At 35.3% G+C, this 20747-nt stretch overlaps 1 protein-coding gene across 7 annotated transcripts in view; it reads right to left on the reverse strand.

Annotated features, from left to right (window-relative positions):
* Window positions 1–2199: 2199 nt before the first annotated feature.
* Window positions 2200–20747, reverse strand: part of MINDY3 (MINDY lysine 48 deubiquitinase 3) — an 82173-nt gene continuing 63625 nt past the window's right edge. For 4 of the 7 annotated variants that reach the window (XM_009458011.5, XM_063817547.1, XM_063817548.1 and 1 more), the window contains 5 exon segments: window positions 20149–20221; window positions 13287–13359; window positions 10604–10691; window positions 6170–6241; window positions 2200–3167 (listed from right to left, as the gene is read on the reverse strand). In XM_009458011.5, coding sequence (XP_009456286.1) covers window positions 3018–3167; window positions 6170–6241; window positions 10604–10691; window positions 13287–13359; window positions 20149–20221 — 456 coding nt within the window. In that variant the 3' untranslated portion in view covers window positions 2200–3017. 7 annotated transcript variants of the gene reach the window in all.

Below are 20747 nucleotides of genomic sequence, written 5' to 3' on the forward strand. Positions count from 1 at the left end.
TGACTTACTATGGGGTCATGTCCTGATAAATCCATCATTAGTCAAAAATATCGTAAGTCAAAAATGCATTTAATACCCTCATAAACCCATTGTAAGAGTTGAAAAATTGCTAAGTTGAATAATTGTGAGTCAGAGACCATCTATACTATATTTGTTTATCCATCTATTAGCTGATCAACAGGTTGTTTCCACTTTGTGGTTATTATGAAATAATACAGGTATGAACATTCACAAAAAGTTTCATGTGAATATGTTTTCATCATTTCTTTTGGTGATATACCTGGGAGTTGGGATTAGTGAGGCATGTGCCATCTCTGTATTTTTTTGAGCAGCTACAATACTCTTATCTGACGTGTCTTCACCATTTTACATCCTCACCAGCAATGTATGAGGGTTCCAATTTCTCCCCATCTTCACCAACACTTGCTTTTGTAGATCTTTTTTATTTTAGCCATCCTAATGACTATGATGTGATATCTTATGGTTTTCACTGGTATTTTTCTAAGGATCAATTGGTGTTTCTCTAAGGACCAATCTTCTTTGGGGGAAATGTCTCTTCAAATCATTTGTCCATTTAAAAGTTTTTTTTGTTGTTGTTATCAGTTTTTTATATATACTGTATTCAAATTCCTTAATATAATTTGCAAATATTTTCCCCACTCTATGGGTTGTCATGTCAGTTTGAGGGTGTCCTTTGACACACACAAGTTTTTAATTTTAAGTCCAATTTATATTTGTTGTCGTTTGTGTTTTGTATCTTATCTAAGAAACCATTGCCTAACCCAAGATCATGATCAACTCCTTTGTTTTCTTCTAGGGATTTTATAGTTTCAGCTTTTATAATTAGATATATAATCAATCATTTTAAGTTACTTTTTGCAAATGGTGTGAGGTAGGGGTCCAAATTCATTCTTTTGTATATGGATATTCTTTTAGGATTTACTTCCTCTTATTTTGGGTTTGTTATTGAGATAAAAGCTTAGGTTCCCAATTTTCAAATGTTTTACTTTTCTAATATATCATATTTAATGCTATATATTTCCTTCATTTTTGCTATGTCATATTTTCATTAACACTCAGTAGAAAGTATGTTCTAATTCCCATTGCAATTTCTCTTTGACCCTTTGGTAATTCATTAGTGTGTCACTTAATTTCCAATCTTTTGAGATTTTCTAGACTTACTTTATTGCCAGCATATAATCTAGTTTGGTAAGCAGCCCAAGTGCATGTGGAAAGGAAATGTTCCCATGGCTATTTAAATATAGTGTTCTACAGCAATGATATCAAGCTAAGGTCCAGTCACGCTTGCCACGTGAGTAGAGACAGCTTCAGAAAATTCTAGCCCCTGGCTGCTGACTGAAGCAGACAAGCCATGCATCCCCACCTTGCCCCGTTTAGATTCCTGAGCAAAGAATTTGTACATTTAATCAAATGGTTGTTTTATGCTATGAAGTTTTGGGATGATTTGTTGTGTAACAATGGTAAGAGGACCATTCTATTTCATAGGCTTGATGTTTATGAGACAATCTACGATTTTGTGTAATCCTTTTGGAATTTGGGATTATTAAACCAGAGTTTTGAGAAACTAATTCTAGCATTATATATTTTATACAGATTTGGAAGTAGCCTAGACCAAAATATTGACATTTGAAAGCTGTAAGTTTAATAAGTAGTATCATACTCCTGAACAGAATGTCACCAAAAGTTACACACAAAATCTCATGCCTTTCCCTATGCTTAATTATTTTGTAATTGTGTGTGTGTACAAAAGAAAACAAAACCCAAACAGAAATTCACACAGGAACTATACTATTGAAGGTAATGTTCAGTTCTGAAATGTGTAAGAGGATACTACATAATTATCTGCTTTACACGTGGAGGAAAAAAAGTATTAATGGCTATGTGATTTTAAATTGCTGGGCCACAAACCTATCAGAATACAGCAAATCTCTCTCTCAAGTAAACGGGCTTCTGCATCTTTGCTCACTGGTCTAGAAAGCTGCCATGTGGGTTCTCATGCTTCTGGCTGGCTGAGTTAGCAGAGCTCTTAGGTTAGCATAAGGCCTGGTCTCTTATTCGAGGTCCTGTATGACTTAGCCATTTGTAGTACTCTGTGCTCTCAGGGTTATTGGGTAGAAACATTTAGAAGTACGTATTTGTTTATTTTGAGCCACCAATGTAAAAAATGCAAGGGTACAGTTAAAGAAAAAGGTGTTTATTTAGGCCATCAACTAGGATCATAATAAATAACGTAATATACTAATGTAATAACAGATGTTCTCATGCATTTATCGTGTTTATAAATATAGAAGAAAGCTGGCTTACAGGGCTGTTGGGACAAATTTGGAAAAGTGTATTTGGCAATTACACAGTAAAAGTTAACAGTGTTGACTATCAGATTCTCTTTTCTGTCAGTTTTTAGAATACATCCCCTATACATCTGTGAATAAATGGTAATGGTCTCTTAGAGTTTCTACTTTTTGTGAACATGCCAGAGTTAAGTAAATTGTCAAAGGATCCAGGTTGACAATGTGTTATTTGTCAGTATTTCTAATGAAAAACAGATCTAAGAAAAATGAACTCTTCTGCATTTCATTGTAGAGGCTGATATATTACAAGCCGGAATCATTCAAACAATAAAAAAAGTGCCTCAATGAAATAAAACCCAAAAGTAGTTTATAAATAGTAACTGTGATACTTAATATACAAATGCTGTAGTATTGCGTTTGTAATTTGGTAAGTAAATGACCAAGTATCTGAATGCAAAAGTGATGAACTTTGATGAAAGCTTAATTTTGCTAGTAAATTTCACACAAAGGGGTAAAATAGGATAATCTTTAACATAAAGCTTTAGGACAAATAATTTAAACATATCATAAACACTGAAAATGTGTTTTTAATTGTTATTTACAGTTAATCAATGATACCAGTGTTTAGCTTAATCCAGCCAACTGCCAGTCTTGACTCCTTCTTTCAACATCTGTTATTAAGATCTTCCTTATAAATACTTAGGTAAATTAATTTAGTGAAGGAGAGCGATCTGTGGTCCAGAGTAACTCAATGTATGGCCATTTGGTTTGCAGACAGCGTTTAATAGGAGTGTCATCTGTCTGTAGCATGGGATCTTCAAAACCCATCACAACTGCAGTCCCTTCTACGTACATGACCTGTTGAACAAAATAAAGCCACCAAGGTCAATCAACAGTCTTAGCAAATTCTTATGTGGAATGAAAACAATTTTTAGAGGCTAGCAAATAAGGTATTACATAGTTTCAGATGAAACTTGACATGTAATTTTATTTTGCTAGAAATGAGAAGGAATATCTGCTTACTGATTAATGTGAAAGTAAATTTGTAAACGATATTTAATTGCTAGCTGGCCAGGTGATTTTTAAAAAATTCAAGATCATGTGAATCCTAAAACACATAGATTGTTTCTAAGAAAAAAAATATTCTTCAACGGATCTATACCATCGGAAAGAAATGCTTAATTATCATATTTACATATAATTTATACAGGTCCTACTGCTTTAATACTGAGGTTCTCAGATGCTCATGCTGCCTAATGAAACGGAGAGCTATAAAAGGAATATAGCTATTATGTTCTGAGGAACATGTGTCTCCTTCTAATTTAAGTATTGAATTTCTAGAGCTGAAACCAATTTGAATGTTTGTCAACAAAATTTGCTATTATGGTATTAAATATTCCTGAAATGCAATTCATGAGTGCATTCTGTACAGCATGAAAAATCATGGAGAAAAAAATTAAAAAGGATGTCAGGACAGAAAGAAAAGTAAAAGAGGGTGGAAAGATCAAACTAACCAGATACTGTATATGCAGTGGCAGTGATCACAGAAATATATACTGGCAGGTGAATAGCAAGAAAAATTTTATTCTGATTAATTTACAATGAAACATACTTAAAAAGTATTTTGGACATATCAACAAAAACCCTAACTCATTACCAAGGGCTCACTGTGGACATTAAGGCACTCCTTGGTGGTTAATTTCTTTTTTGTACCAAGAGAAATTCTGATGCTGTATAATTTAAAAGAAACAGATATAGATGACTGTCTTCTTCCAAAGTGTATAAAATTATTTTTACACATTCACTGGCTGATACACATGAGTGTAATTATGTTCTTCCAAAATAAAAGCCATAAGCTATTTAAGGAGCCAAAAGAAACAACTTTATTATCCTTAAATGGTAGTTGCCTCTAAAACACATTAAATATAGGAACAGAATATATTACTAGATCAGATAATCTTGTGTCATGAATCTACTCATTCCTAAGAAAGTGCTAAAGATACATTGTAATGTGAAATACATTTTTTGGCATCTTTATTTTAGTTAATATATTAGTTTCCAGTGTTGATGAAATAAATTGACATTGAAACTACAACTCGGGCTTTTCAGTCCCCAAAGCAAAACTGCCTTCTCTGAAAAGTTATACACAAAGAATATAATTCAAGTTATTAAGTTAAATACAATCGGCCCTATTTTTCACAAAGAACTTCATGTACTCATGTCATTAGAGCAGAAGTGCTTGGGCAAGGTGCCATGACCCACCTCCATGGCCTCAATCAGGCTCGGATGCCTGGCGGCTCAGACTCCATCTCACTTTGCCAGCATTCTCCTTTTGTCTGTTTCCTTTCTAACAGGACCTTGCTATGCAGCTTATAATTTTAGCTCCTGATTAACTTCAAAACATATTTCTGTGACTTAATGACATCCATACTTTGCTTTATAGCTGCTGTATATTACTGTCATTTTAACAGTTCATCCTATTTGTTTTCTAATCTTTTTGTTGGTGTGTCAGAAGCTTGTCACAAGCATGATTTGAAAACTTATACTACATACAGGTAGAGTGGCCAAGCAGACCAAGGACAGGACTGGGAATCAGGAACTCAGTTCCAATCCCTGCTCTGCCAATGACTTGCTGTGTGACCCTGGGTGAGTCACTTAATCTCCCCGTCTCAGATGCCTCATCTGTAAAATATGGATAATATTTGACCTATCTTGCAGGGATTGTGTAGGTGAATAATTAGTGATTATAAAGTACCTCCTATTACAAAGCTGTGCAAACATCAAACTCTAGATGAAGCACTCATTCGCACATTAGAAAACAACATCCAAGTTTGCATATATATATACATGCAAAGAATATACATTGTCAAGAAAATTTGGATGCTGTATATATATATCTTTGGACCTGACAAAAACATCTAATTTATATTTTGTTATAAAGATAGCAGTAAATTTTAGTCTTTTAGATTTGGTCTAATTAAAATTATGTACTTAATTTACACTGTTTTCTGTAACCTTCCACAATTTAGATACATGAAGTCAGCATGGGCAGATCAAATTAAAAAGGAATGTTAGACCTTATTCCTTTAATATTAGCTATAACTAGTACATATATATTATATATATATACTATAGTATGTACTGTAACTGATACTTGAATAAATGCAAAGATAATAGACACACAAAAAGGGGAAATCAATGCAGCCGAACTCTAGCTTTACGCCAGGTTGAGTACACCTGGCAGTGAATCACCTATGTGCTTTGTCAATGGTTAGCAAAGGAAAGCTGCAAAGCATCATGGGTAGGAGCATGGTCTCTGAGCTGGACTAAGTTTCACTCCCAGCTCTGTCATTTCCTGGCTGCTTGACCTGTAAAATGGAGATATACAGACAACACTTACTTCATAAGGTGCTGTGAAACTTAAGCAAAGTACTTAATACAATTTCGGGTAAATGCTCAATATATGCTGACTATGAAGGTTATTTATTTAAAAATATTTTTTCCAGTAAAAAATCTCACTGTTACCTCTTTCTTCCTTTAAATGGATAAGTAACAACTTTCACTGGACTAACTACGATGTTGATTTAGAAACACGCTACACTGCCAAGGGTAACGATCTGTATGGGGGTGTATTTAGTCATGGTGAAACTACTGCTCTGAAGTCCAATGTCAATTTCCAATGCAGACTAACATATACTGGTCAAATCCAAAGATGGCTGATTCTAAAATGTGTCCTCATAGTAAAGAGACTCCTGGAATAATCTTAGGTAGCAATTGTACGGGAATCGAATGTTGTTATATACTCACATAATTATTTCATCAACCCAGTTGAACACCGACGACTACGTGAATTATCATACCTTTTCATTATAATTTGACTGCTTCAATCCATTGTAGTGGTAGACAGTAAAAGATTCTGGACCACTGGAGCCCTATTATAAATAAAGGACTATTAAAACTTTAAATTATATTTATATCAGGCAATTTCTAATCAACTGAAAGTAAAATGCATGTTTCTCAAATCCTTATCCTTTGACTGGGGACTCATTTGACAAAAGAAGGAACTTAGGTTTATGGAGTTGTAACTACCAGAAAGCCCTGAAGTTGAAAGTGTTGCCTCTGAAGAAGATGCTGGAAAGTAGGGAAGGTTGATTTCCATTATAAGCTCTTCAGAACTAACTTATTTTTTTTAATTATGCGCATGTATCACTATAACTTTTTTCAAAAGACAAGCTTCTAAAACATTTCCTAAAGTATATCTCCTTTTCTATGTAAATAATTTGTTCCTCTCAATGAATTGAGAAAAGCAGTAGCATCACTTTTACTCAGACTAAATACACTTCCAGTATGTACCAATACTTCCAATTTGGCCCACGATGTTTAATTAGTGGTTTTTTTTCCAAAAAATATCCAATATTTGAATATTGTCAACCATTAATTAGTAAAAAGAGCACTGTGAGAAATGAAAACATACTTATAATGCTTAAGGCGATTTCAGTAATATTCAATAAAGAAAGGATATCCTATATATCACTAACAGAGTAAGCTTGTAGAAAAATGGGTCATGTTATTCCCACTATCTTAACCTTGCTTTTCAATTAGCTAAAGATCACGTTCAACCCTCTTAACCTGGCGTTCAAGGCCATTACAGGCCTGGCTCCCAGTGATTTCCCTCAGGGCCCCTGGCTGAGTCTGCCTGGATAGATCCCCCTTGTCTTCCTGGCCATATCCGATGGATACAAGCAGGCACATGGCCCTCCTTAGAATTTTTTCCAACTGGAATTAAGGGAAGACAGCTGCTGGCAACTGGAGCTTCAGCTCCTACAGGAAGATAGGCTGTGAGAATGTAGCCACTTTAGAGACAGGGGATGGGAGGTGGAGACCTCCCAGTGCTGTTCAAGGACTCCAGGAGCACTTTCCCGGTGCTTGCTTCTTCAATTCACCTGAGCTACTCCTTCCCCTTCATGTATTTTCCCCCTCACTTATGCCAATTTAGGCTGAGGTTCTGTGACCTGCAATCATGAGTCTTAAAATCATACAGGGCTTAATCTACCTTTTTAGTCTTATATCCAACTACTCACATTTCTGAATTCTGTTTTGGACAAGCATGACTCATTTCATCATGAAAAGATCTTTTGTTGGCCTTTTGCACATTCATGATTTTTTTTTTTACTCTTCTCTAAAATGCCCTCCTCTCCTTCCTTTTTCCAGACCTGGTTTAAATCTTACTTTTTCTGTAAAGTTTTTCCTGGACACACTAGTTAGTTTTTTACTACACTGGAACTTAACCTTTATCATAACAATTGTCTAAATAATTTGAGAAGGAATCATATAGTACTACTTTGTATCATCTCTTCTATTATTTTGAAAGACTGTTTAATTTTTCATGTCTTACATTCCCAACTAAAGCCTAAAATTGTTTTGTATCCCACTCAAAATGCCTTACAGAAAATAGAAAAATCAATTTGATCGTTTCCTTAATTACAGGAGTCATTGCAATTAGTTACATAATTTGACTCTTGGCTATCAGAGTTAAATTATGTGAACTTAAATAACCATTTTCCTGTAACTGAATATAATTTATATTCCCTATTTCCAGTAATTAACTGGCATAAAATACAGAAATACCAACAAAAGGTAGTGTAGCCCACTGGTAAAGTGCATAGACTCTCTGGTTAGACAGACTATATTGGATTTCTGAATCAGCTACTAAAATACCTAGTGTATGACCTTAAACAATTGTCTTAAGTTCTCAAATCTTCAATTTCCTCATTGTCAAAAGATTCCTGAATCAGCTACTAAGATACCTAGTGTAGACCTTAAACAATCGTCTTAAGTTCTCTAATCCTCAATTTCCTCATTGTCAAAATGGGGAAAATAATAGTATGGTGTTTGGAAGGCACACAGTGCCTGATGGAGAGTATGTGCTTGGGAAAGGGGAGCTGCTTCTGCTATTCTTATTTAAACGAATGGTCTTGAAAAGCTTATAAATATTACCACTTTTTTCTTCCTGCATCAGCCTCTACATCATAGCAAGTAAGTGTTCTTCCACAGGACCTACTTGAAGCATTGTAAAGATTACCGAAGTTAAATATTTTCCTGGCTGTCCTTGTCACTCCAGTTTTGCAACTTCATTTATTTGTGGCTGATTAAATGTTTACTGGGCCTCGTGAGGTGGCTCATACCTGTAATCCCAGCACTTTGGAAGGCCAGGACGGGTGGAACACCTGAGGTCAGGAGTTTGAGACCAGCCTGACCAACAAGGTGAAACCCCATCTCTACTAAAGATACAAAAATTAGCCAGGCCACCATGTGTAGTCCCAGCTACACAGGAGGCTGAGGCAGGAGAATTGCTTGGACCAGGGAGGCGGAGGTTACAGTGAGCTGAGATCGTGCCACTGCACTCCAGCCTGGGTAAAGGAGCGAAACTCCATCTTAAATAAATAAATAGTTTACGGAATGATCACTATATTCATCTGTTAGGGACAAGGCAGTATGTGACTAATTGCCAAAAGGAGTGTTGAGTCACTATGCATTTTGTGGCTACAGGGGAAAGGGGACATCAGTGGTATGTAGGGCATGATCGGAAAAGATCTATGACACAGAGGGCGTCTGAGCTGCTATAGGATGGGAACAGATGGGAATAGGTGGGACTGTGACAGGTCTTCCTCTAAAGCAGCTGTTCTCTAACTTGGGCCTCCAGATCACTTGCAGGGCTTGTTAGACCACATTGCTGCACCCACCCTTAAAGTCTCTGCTTCAGGGAGAAACCTGAGAATTTGCATTTCTAACAAGCTCTTGGAGATCATACTGAGAACTCACTGCTCTAAAGGTAACCAAGAGCAGGATCACATGCTCGTGGGAGGGAAACAGCATGAACTATACAGACAATGAGACAAACCAGGCCCAGGTGGAGAGTGTCTTCAGAATAGCAGGCAACAAGTAAACAGTGAGAGAGGAACACAGAGGCAACAAACAGTACAACCAAATGGAAATGTCTGTTACAGGCGAAAGAGAAGGGACTAGAACCCTCTTTTTACCTAAAAAATTACTACAAGTAACTGTCTCACTTTACATTTCTCACTTTTCAAAATCTTCCCCAAATTAAATTAAAAACAGGAATATTCTTTTTATTATAACAAAGAATCAACATTTCTATCAAAAGTTCCGATAGCAGCCTTGAAATATAATTAAAATTAATAGTCTCAAAGTTTAAGATGGTATAATGTATTATTAATCCAGATATCTAGAACATCAGATTCCAATAAAAAAAAATCTAGCAGTCAGAATGTGAACAAAGAGGATATCACACTGAAGGGTCTAATGTCGGACAATAAAATCTAATTTTTCATGAAGGCTTTAAGACCAAAGTTTTAAAAAGTCCAGTAGTCTACATTGTCTACATTGTGATATCCTCAGTTACTTTTTGAATCTTACCTCTTTCTTAACAATTTTATCTTGAGTTTAACAATCTTTTTTAACAATTACATCCTGAATTTTAGTAATTATATTTTGAAATTTTCCCTCTTGCTTTTAAATTTTTTCTATTTGTCAATATGTCTCTCTAATAATAGTGGTAAAATAGAAATTGGAATGTCTATTGCAACAATGAACTTCAGTGCAAACTATACTGATATCTGATAAAATGACCATGATATCTGTTATCTAGTTAAGTAATTTGATTTAGTGGGAAAATGCTTCACTTAGAGAACAAAGACAGAAAGATGGGTATTGGATATAGAACTGGCTTGCCAATGATGCAGATACAACTCAAAAACATTCAGGTTGGCCCAGATGCCTCTGCTATTCCAGGTAACTGAGCTCCTATCAAAGCCCAGTGGAAGACATGTCCCAATGGGAAACGGCCCAGACCCACTTAGGTTTTAATTCTCCAGGAGCTTAGCTTCACTAGCTAGGGGCTTCTACTACCCACAGGCACCTTGACCTCTTCTCACAGTATTTAACAGCTTCCTGAGAGAAGAAAAAAGTGGGGGTGGGAGTGGAGAAAGAGAATCTTTCTCTTTTTACTCCTCAAACTTCCGAACTGTTCTCTCCGTATCATTATGTATACAGACTGGTGTCTGCGTCATCTTCTGCTGCCCTCCCCATCAAGGCACTGCGTTACCGTATTCGAACACACATTCCCTCTGTCTGGGAAGGTTTCCATGTAACGGTGTTTTCTCAGTCTCATATCTGCGCATTAGGACATTGTACAGAAAGAGAAAATGCTGCAAACAATCACAGGTAATCATCCCAACAGAATAACAATAAATATATTTCCTCAACTATGTTACCTGATCAGGAAAAAATTCTTGAAGAAATGGGCCCAATAATATGATTCCTAATCCTTCTGGATCTAATTTATTCTTCATGAGATTTATACTACGGGGAGAAAGAAGAAAAACAGTGGATACCAGAGGAAAAAAAAAGCTGCTTTTCTTTCATGATTAAATTACTGGTACTACAACACATTCAGCTGCCAAAAATACTAAGAGCTGTTCTTTTTAGAACCTTAATGACAAATACACAGGAATGACATCTAATTTGCCAAAACTTGGTTATTTTTAAACTAGAGTAATCTGTTACTATTTAAAATTTAAATTGTGACGACTTTGGAATATTGTTCCTTATTAGGTAAAGTAATTTAAAAACCAAGGTTTATAAACTCAAGCTTGTAACTTCCCAAAGGCAAATTCTCTTTGCTTCATAGGTATGCCTGAATTTAACAAATGAGGCATTTAACTAACAAAATGTTTATTTTAAGCCCAAGGAGAAAAAGAAACAGGGTCAAAAGGCAGTGGTACATCAGATAATAGAAAACATCTCCTAAAAAGCTTACTTTTAAAAACTAATTGAGATAGCAGCTTAAAATTCATAGACAATGTAATTTGAAGGTTAAAGAGCTACATTAATTCTCAAAGAGCTAATGCGTCATGAATGACAGTGACTGATATATACTGTATTGGTCCAGCAGCAGCCTAAAGTGCATACCAGCCCTTACAATGCAGGTGTACCAAGGCTGGTGACAGGTGGTGTTATGTGTGACTAGAAAGAAGGCAGAAGAAGGCAGACTGCAGTTTAATGGGTTTAAAAATGAAAATAGTCTTCAGAAAAGTTTTATTTTCCTTGCTATCTCAAACTATAAAGGCCAAGTTAAATCTACCTTACTACACAACATGCAAAGTGTTGTGTTTGTTTGGGGATTTCAGGTGGTTCTAGTCAACCACCTTCCTCAGGGGCAACTTCTCTCCTTTCAGTTTGCCTCTTCGGTCTGGGTCAGTTACCAGGTGTGCCTTTCACAAAAGGAGTTAAAGCTATTCTTGTGAGGGTAAGCTATGTTTTAAGGTTTATGAAAGCTGCATCTGCGCTGACATAGCCATCTCTCCCGGAAACACCTGGGTCAGGCTGCCTCACAGACCTCCTACCTGACATGTAGTATTGGCCCCGTGAGATACTTTTGTGGGCCTGTGGCTATCATTCTTGTATAGTATACTGTACAAAGGATATGGCATTTTAATGAGTCTGAGTAAGGCCGGGAAGTTATGATGAAACAAATGAAGGCAGGGTCATTTGTGTTTAATTCATTTAATCCTTAGGATGGCCCAGTTATTTCATGGGCCATTCTGTATTACAGTTGTAAATAGGCCAAAGTAGAGTGAATACTTCAGTCCAATCTTTCAACTACTTCAAGAAAAACAACCTGATTGAATCAATTGTACTAACTTCATGATTCAAGGTACGTTTTCCATCTGATAAAACAAGGAAAATTAGGTAGATGATATATAGCTATGGAAGAATTTGGAAAAAAAAAAAACTTTCTTCTTTCTCTTCCTTGTCTTAGGCTGGTCAGTAACAAAAATTACTTGAGTTAATTCTCTTTTGTAAATTAGAGCAGTGTAAACAACATGGTCTCTACTTGGAAATAAAGTTAGAAGAAGTATAGTAATTACTATCATACCATTTGTTGGACTAGTTCAACACTCAATTTCTCTTTAAATTGAAAACAATTATTCATTTATTAATATTTCTAACTATTGAGAATGGATGAAATCACAGCTCTAAGTAGTAAGATTGAGACACATTAATTCAGATGTGGCTAGTTTATGTGTATTGCATACTTTCAAAGAAAGTATGACTGAACTCATCTAAAAACGGAACAAGACCAAATTCTAAAAACGGTGTCTACCAATGTTTCCTGTTGCTTTTGCTGAACTTTTTCATTATGTTTGATAAGCTCAAGTTTTTGCATTCTTAGAAAAACTTGCAGAAGGAAAAACTATGCTGAAAAAAGGAGTATAGGTCCTATCTTAACTTTTATTCCCATATTTGATCAATACATGTATCCACTTAAGAGTTATTTTTTCATGGATAATAACTAAAGATCTTAATCTACAGAGGAAGTTGTAGATGTAACAATGCATAAAACATAACAGTGAGAATGAAGACAATGACAGGATCCTAAGAAAATACTGAAAAACGATATGCCATAATATATTGCAGCCATCCCTAAAAGTTTCAGGTCAGTTAATTTAATCATTTAGAAATGTTAGATATCTTTGATCATCTTTATTTAAGAGGGAAAGTCAGAGGCCTGCTGGTTATTTAAGCAGGGCAACTAGCACCATCTACACAGAACCGTCATTACTTTACTGAAGATACTAAAGTCACATAAAATTTTAAGACGTGGGGAAGTGTTTGCAGAGAAAAAACTTTTTAAAGTTTATAGAAAGACACTTTTAGCATTTTTTAAAAAGCAGGACAGTAATTGCTGGGTGGGAAAGGAAACTCAATTTAAGTATGTCAAGTCTGCTATAATATTGGATTAGTTCGATTTCTTTCTAAATCTTTGCTTTACATAGATTGCTATGCTTCATATATGCAGATATAGATTTTTAAAAAGGCAAAAAATGTACAATATGTCTTAAACTTAATCGAATCTTTTTGAGTTGGCTAAATAACACTTCCTATTTAGCTTACTATTCAGGATCTGAAACAAGGTCCAATGCTTTCATCACATCTTCCAGAAGTGAATCGGGTATGAATCCATTATCTAGGGGGGAAAAAATCAGAAACAACTTGAAATAAGAATTTACTTCAAGAAATGCTATTAATGCTGATCAGGTTCCAGGAAAAAAAATCGCATAAAAAATACAAAGAGTTAACATACTATTCCTTAAGTTTATTTTAGGCATAGTGCCTATTGTTATTAGAGACTCTCTTCTATTTGTTTTCTTGGAAACATCGGCAAATACTTAAAAATATTTTTTAACTTGAGAACTCCGACGAAAGCTTAAAGTCAAATTACTTGATCTTTAAACAGTGTTACAGCGTTAAGTGGGTAAAATATTTTTCTACTTAAAATCTTAGGTTTATCTTTCAATAAACAAAGTAAACCTTTACATTCCCATTTAACAATTCAATTAAAATAATTCTTTACCAACAAATTCCCTTTGTCACAATGTTATTTAGTTTCCTGAAGGAATGTTAGTGATCCACTGATACTTAGACAACTGACAGATTAACAGCAAAGGTATTCTAAAACAGACTTGGTGATTTAAATGAAAGCTGTAGGTTTAAAAAAAAAAAAAAAAACAGCCCTGAAATGAAGAGTCAAACTAATGTTGATGATGACTACTTTATGGAAAATGGTCCAAACTCTGATGATGCAACAGACCATGACACACACAAAGTCCTTGTGGGGTAGTTTGAAATGAGAGTGGTTTTAAACAAAAGTTGTTTATTCCTTAAATGTACAGTGCCCAATTTCCTCTATCCATTTACTCGTTCCTGAAGATTGTCTCAGCTTTAAATCAGCTTCCAATGTCCTTCAGGGATTAGATGATTAAAAAAAAAAATCTTGCCATGGAGAACAAGATGTCCAAAAGCCCTGCTCCTATAATCAAACTACAGAATAAAGTGTGCAGTTGCTCCTTCAGGGTGTGGAATTGTACACTATCTCTATCAGAAAGGAATGAAGTTATGATTGTAGAAAGGTCTTTTCTATTCTTAAACCTCTTTTCTATTCTTAAACCTCATAAGGAGCTGTTTACCCATTTGAAGACAGATTGGCCTTGACTAAAAGGTTATGAGTCATCTAGAATAATTAAAAATGTGCAATTTTTTAAGTGAAGGGTTAGAGTAATTCCAGTTTGTTAAGTTACCAATAATTTGAGGTACTGAGAATAAAGATGACCTTAGTTGAAGGCACTTGTGACAACATTCAAGCTCTGTGGGCTTAGCTTTGATGAGTCTGATCACTGATTTTGCTTAAGTTAAGTCATAGCTAAAGGCTCAGCGTCTCCGAATGTGAAACAGGCTGTATGTGGCCACCAACAGACAGGAACAATTAGGTTTCTGTGTTTATAGGCTATATCCATTTGATATTACAGGTGGAGTCTCCCTCATCCAAAATGCCTGGGTCTAGAAATGTTTTAGATTTCAAATTTTTTCTGGTTTATGAATATTTGCAAATATATAATGGCTGAACATCCCTGATCTGGTCCAAAATCTGAAATGCTCCACGGTGTCATATTGGCACTCAAAATTTTGGAGGATCAACCTTTCGGGTGAGGGATGCTCAGTCTGTACAACGTTTTTCAGGAGCACTGACAGCATGTACTTTGTCATGGCTGGCAGCCTTTCCGCAGAAACCATAACCTGCAACTCAGTTCCCACCCCAAGCAAGAGCTAATTGGCAAATGACAACAAAAACAACAATGTGACCTACTTAACAACATGCTTATATATGATTAACCTCAAGCTTAAACATTTTTAAGGTAGCTATGAGATTTACAACTCATAAGCACAGATATTCTGAAGTGTAACCATAACTGTACCCAGTCAGTAACTCTACATTTTGTACATTTAGTATTTTAAAACTAAAGATGTAATAGAATTTTCTCAATAATTCAAAACTTTTAATATACTCAAGATTAGAAGAGATTTCAAAATTATTTTCCTTTGTAGAAGACTTACTTTGACATGTTAACCATACCTACAAAAAATTCCTTAGAAAAAGGCCAGAATCATTAAGTGTAAAAACAGATGAAACCTAGGTCATCTGACATTTCACCAACTGACTCCCTAGAGAATAAGGAAACAGAGGCACAAAGATGAAAAGACAACCTCAAAGTCAACAGCAAAGGAAATCTCAGAGAATACCATTTGATTAGTCAAGCAGATCTATGAAGAACTAAAAGAAAAAAATAGAACTTGCATACACTGGTAAATTAACTACATAGATATCAACAAAAAAGAATGGGGACTATGAGGCAGGGCAAGCAAAAGAGGGCAGAGCAGCCAGGATGGGAAACGGCTAGCACGTACATACTGTAATGCTGTTGGATTGTGGCTGAAAGGAGGAAAAAAGCTGTTGGTTTAAAATTTTAAAAGATTTTTACCAGCTGAATATCCAGATTGCTAAAAGTGTCAAGTCCTTAGAGATTGTGGGGAGGAATAATTCAATGCAAAGGAGCGCTGATGAAGGACAGTGAAAGTGAGGCATGTAATTTCCTGGATAAGATAACTATTTCATAACTGGGAAGAAACCTGAGTTGGGCTTTCAAAGGAAATATAAAACAATCAGGATTTCTGTCCTGAAAGATTAAGAAAAAAACAGGAGAGCCTAGCAGGTCTCAATTTTAACAGAGATACTAGCTAAACTGGACACTGCAGGAAGAGAAGCCAAATGTTGGATACTCAAAACTAACAGAGAAGCTGGAAAAAGGTTTCTCAGAGTTGTGCAACGAACAGTTTATAAGGAAACTGTGAAGCCCACTGTACTTGAGACTAACATTTTCCATACACTGTGGGAGAGGGAGACTACAGTTTCTTGGGAATTAAAAAAAAATAGAATTTAATAAAGCCTTAGTATTTATTAAATTGTAGGTCTATATTCCTATTGAAAAAGCAAGTGACCTTTTCCCCAAGGCCAAGTCACACACCAGAGCTGAGCTTTTCCAGACCTCTTTGGCATTACTTCTGGCTCCCCAGTGGGCAATGAGTTCTGGAGGGCAGGGAGTCCAGATCCCCAGGGCCTAGCACAGTGGTTGACTCATAGCTGCTCGTTAACATTTGTTACTTTTAATGATACAAGCTCATAAATAAGTAGCTCATTTATAGCTTGTACTGCAAATTCACTTTTATTATGGGATGGAAAAGGTACAAAATATGGTGGCACTATACAGAAAACTGTTAGCTGGGGGTGCCTGACAGAAACAGTGCTAACAGTGACAGGAGGCCACAGCAAGGGCACAGGGAGGAGCATTTATTTAAAAGGAACAGAAAAGACAAGGCAATTCTAGAGGATGTCTAGGGAGTGGTGTATATTAAGCTCTACCTACAATAGTCCAATTATTCTTAAAGATTAAAAAAATGCAGTACACTGAAATCAGACAAAATATGGCTGTCAACATATTTTAGCAACTTAACAAAACAAAACAGCTTCAGATTTAAAAGAAATGGTGTTGCTTCCTGACATATAATTGTACAAGGAGGAGGGGATAAAGGAGAAAGAAGAAAACAAAATTCATTATGTATAATGTGAAAACCTGTGATTAGCAGTTCAGACATTACCTATGTAGACCTTGATGTCTTTGGAGGTTATGGAATAAGCTCTGTGCCACACATTTTTTTTTAAAAAACAACACCATGGTTAATGTATTGAGTACTGACTAATCATGTAAAGTTACTCTTAAGTCCATTTTACAGATGAAAAACGGAGGTAGGAACTCGTCCAACATCACACAGCTAGTGAGACGTAATGGATGGAGCCATTTTCCTGGTATTCAGAGGCACTAGAGAATTGTTGTTGTCCAGTATCTTTGATCATATTAATATATCTTTATCAATCATTTTACAAAAATTCCTACAAAACATGTACCTGGATACGAAGCACATATCCAAACATTTTCTTCCACAAAAAAGACACACAAAAATAAACACTGTGGACTTTCTCCAAAGCTCATGTGGAACATTTTGAATAGGCCTGATAACTGCTTCTCTTTAAGCTGAATAAGTGTGCTAGTCTCCCCTTTCTGAATCTGAGATTAAACTGAGCCAATTATCTAGAGGTGATACATCAAGGTCCCACAGAAAGTACAATTTTGTTACTATTCAAATGAGAAATTAACAGTTAAAAACTATATTTTTGACCTTGTTTTATAAGTATGCTTGATATCAAAATAAGTACTGGGCTCCTAAGATCCTCAAGATTCTGAAATGGGCAGAAATTGCTCAACTAGAAGCGAGAATATCAAATCCTTACTCCATTAAATTAACAGTTCAAAGTAAACTTAAATTTAGAAAGGTTAAAAAGTACCTTTTTATGACTTTAGCCTTTCAAGAAAGATACCGGTAGTAGAGAGAAGGGGAAAGATTGCTGAAACACTTAAAATCTAGTCTTGGTTCTCACGTTTAGGTATGTGGCTCTGGAGAAGTGACTCAAACCATCACAAGGTTGTTCTCCAAAGAACAAAAACAAGGATGATGATCCCTGCCTATCTCCTAGGTTTGTGGCAAGGTTTTAATGAGGTCATGGAGGTAAAGTGCTTCAGAAATCGTAACATTCCACGCAAATGCCACACATCATTCTTAGATAGATCCCCAATTTCATACCAGGTTTATGCTCCAAACTATCAGTACTAAATCACTTGTTTATGCTATGGAAGATGTGGTCTCATAGAGGCAATGCTATAAATGGTGATTGGCCTGTACACGCCTATTTAATTAGGAATATACCCACAGCACAGTGTTAACAGCGTGACTGCAAATCCACCTACCTGTCAGATAGCTGGGTTTATCAACCAGGGGTGGGAGCTAAAAGTGAGATAAAGATATAAAAATACTCCTGGGTACCTTCAGTGTCCTTCTAGGTCAGTTATTCTACAAGCATTCTGAGGACGGTGACACAGGATAACTGTCCCTATACCAGCCTCTGCTAAATGGAAACTGTATGTAAATGCTTGTAAGAACTTTCTGCCTACTAAGTGTTCTGAGAAAGCATGATTTGCTTACATCCTGAAACAAAAGCATATCATCTGGGGAAAGAAAATTAGATTAGCAGATTAGTTTGTAAGTGAAAAGAAAAAAAACTAAAAAATTAATCTACTTTTAATCCTTCTTAGAGCTGACTATACACATAGCTAAACCACGAACAGTGTGATATTTAGATGAAAAGTGGATTTTATCTTCTTCCTAAGTCATATATAGAGGCATACTTTCTAAGCTATCTGAATAAATTTTGCTTGCTTTAATAATTCAGTTTATAGTCATGATAAGCTGTCACATGTAACTCTGTAGATTAAAACCATTTAGTAATTTTCTTTGTCTAAAAGAAATACAACAAATTTTCATATGCATCTCTCACAACTCAATTCTGAAAAATTGCACTAATTATGTTTTAGTATTGGTAATATGAGAAATTCTCATTTTCCTTGGTACATTGTAAAAGAAAATAAATAGTACAAGCCTGCTACCTCATTAGTGATTACTAAAAGCAAACAAAGCTACTACTTATGACAACTGTCTCCTACTTTAACAACCTTAATTTCAGGATCTTTGCAGCATTGATGAAATTTTTTCAGCCTTACAACATCAGCCTTCTAAAGTTTAGGGCTCCTATGTCTGCTCTGAAGGCATTTTTTCATGCCTTTATTCTTTAATAGTTATTATCTCCTAAGATTTTCTGATCCTTTCCTTTTATGTTTCTTTTTTCAAGAAAGTCATTCACTCCCAGTTTCAACTGTGGTTCCAAAATCTTCACTAGTAAAACAAAACAAAACACAACACAACACAACACATAACGATTACATGAAAGCCATGTGTTTGGTTTTGGAATGTTCATAGTTATACTGGGTTAAGAATATGACTATTACCTTGGACAACTGCTTGTACCACTGGACAAGGTGCTTTCCACATTATTCATTTAATATTCATAATGCCTCTAAGAACTAGTTACAGTTGTTCTAAGACTGATACCTAAGAAAACAGTAGACCTAAAAGTAACTAGCCTAAAGTTATCTGCTAGTAAGTGGTAAGAGAAGATATATTCTTAGAATTTGCATGACATGGATTTTCAGAGAGGAAAAGAGCAGATTACTAAGTGTACAAAGTTTCAAGACAGAAGAAAGTAAAGATAACTGAATCCATTCAGATATCTACAAGGACTTCACTGATACAGCAACTTCCATTTCTACACGGTACTTCGTAAGGGAACTCTGAAGTATGACAACTTAGTTTTGAAGTTATACTTGAAAGGTCAGTGAGTTAGCTATAATAAAGTCTTAACCGTTACCTAAATATGTAAACACAAAAGTGATCAAAACAACCTCAGTGACAATGACTCAGTAGACATTTTAATGATATATATGTGAACTTCTAAAAACTATACTTTGTTAGGTAGAATAGCTAAGCATAGGCTCCAAAGTGAATGATTCAGATCATCTTCCTCTGCTTCTTTATCCTGGGAGGTCAATTATACAGAAATATCCTGGAAGATCTGTTTATTTAATATTCGTTTGGATAAGTAAAGAAGAAAATGATTTACTTTTCAAACAGTTTGTTCAAAAGGTGGTATTTTTCCCTGTTTGGGGTCAAGATTAATCAGAGGGGTCAACTATACCTTCAGTACTCCAAGAAACACAGAAACCCAACTCAACAAGGACTTGTGTGCTATTTCATTTGTTCCCATTTTCACTACTTTCCTTTTAAAATGTTCAAGAAACACAACTTACGTTTCATTAAATAATCTAATATATCTTTTGAATAAAATCAGGTCGCTATCAATGTATTTCAAACATATGAAGACATAAAACACAGAGATGATGTTAAAATCTTTTACCTTCTGGGTCGTAGGTTTGAAAAACTCTTCTGGCTTGTTCTGAAGGAGCTTCAGGGGCAACTAAAGCCATGTCCTGAAAAGATAAGAAGCATGTTGTCAACCAGCTACAGTATTATGACATTAAAAAGAAAACAGATACTAGGGTAGGCAGACATAATGACATTGGAGTCAGAAGACTTTGAGTTACATTTGTATCATAGATGTGTAACGAGATAGGTCATACACTCTCCAGGCCATTTATTTTACGTCTGAAAAGTGGCAATAAAAGCTTAACCACAGAAAAGTGTTGTGAACAATACATGTGGAGTTTTATATAAATACTTAAAACACTGGGGAAAAACATCTAATACAGGTAGTTACTATAAAAATGTAGCATGAAACAAAAAACAAAACAAACACAAAAACAAAACCCAAACCATTTTTTCCACATTTTTTTGTTCAGGAAAGAAGAAATAAAATATACTCCAGTTTTCAAATATTCGAAAATAAAATCCAGAGATTTATTATAGCAAATAATGATACAATGAGATAGCAATGCATTAAAAATTTTAATTTAGTAACCTAGTCAAAGCTCAATCAACTTCTACATGTCCAGAATT

This window comes from Pan troglodytes, chromosome 8 (assembly GCF_028858775.2).
Source record: "Pan troglodytes isolate AG18354 chromosome 8, NHGRI_mPanTro3-v2.0_pri, whole genome shotgun sequence".
NCBI lineage: Eukaryota > Metazoa > Chordata > Mammalia > Primates > Hominidae > Pan > Pan troglodytes.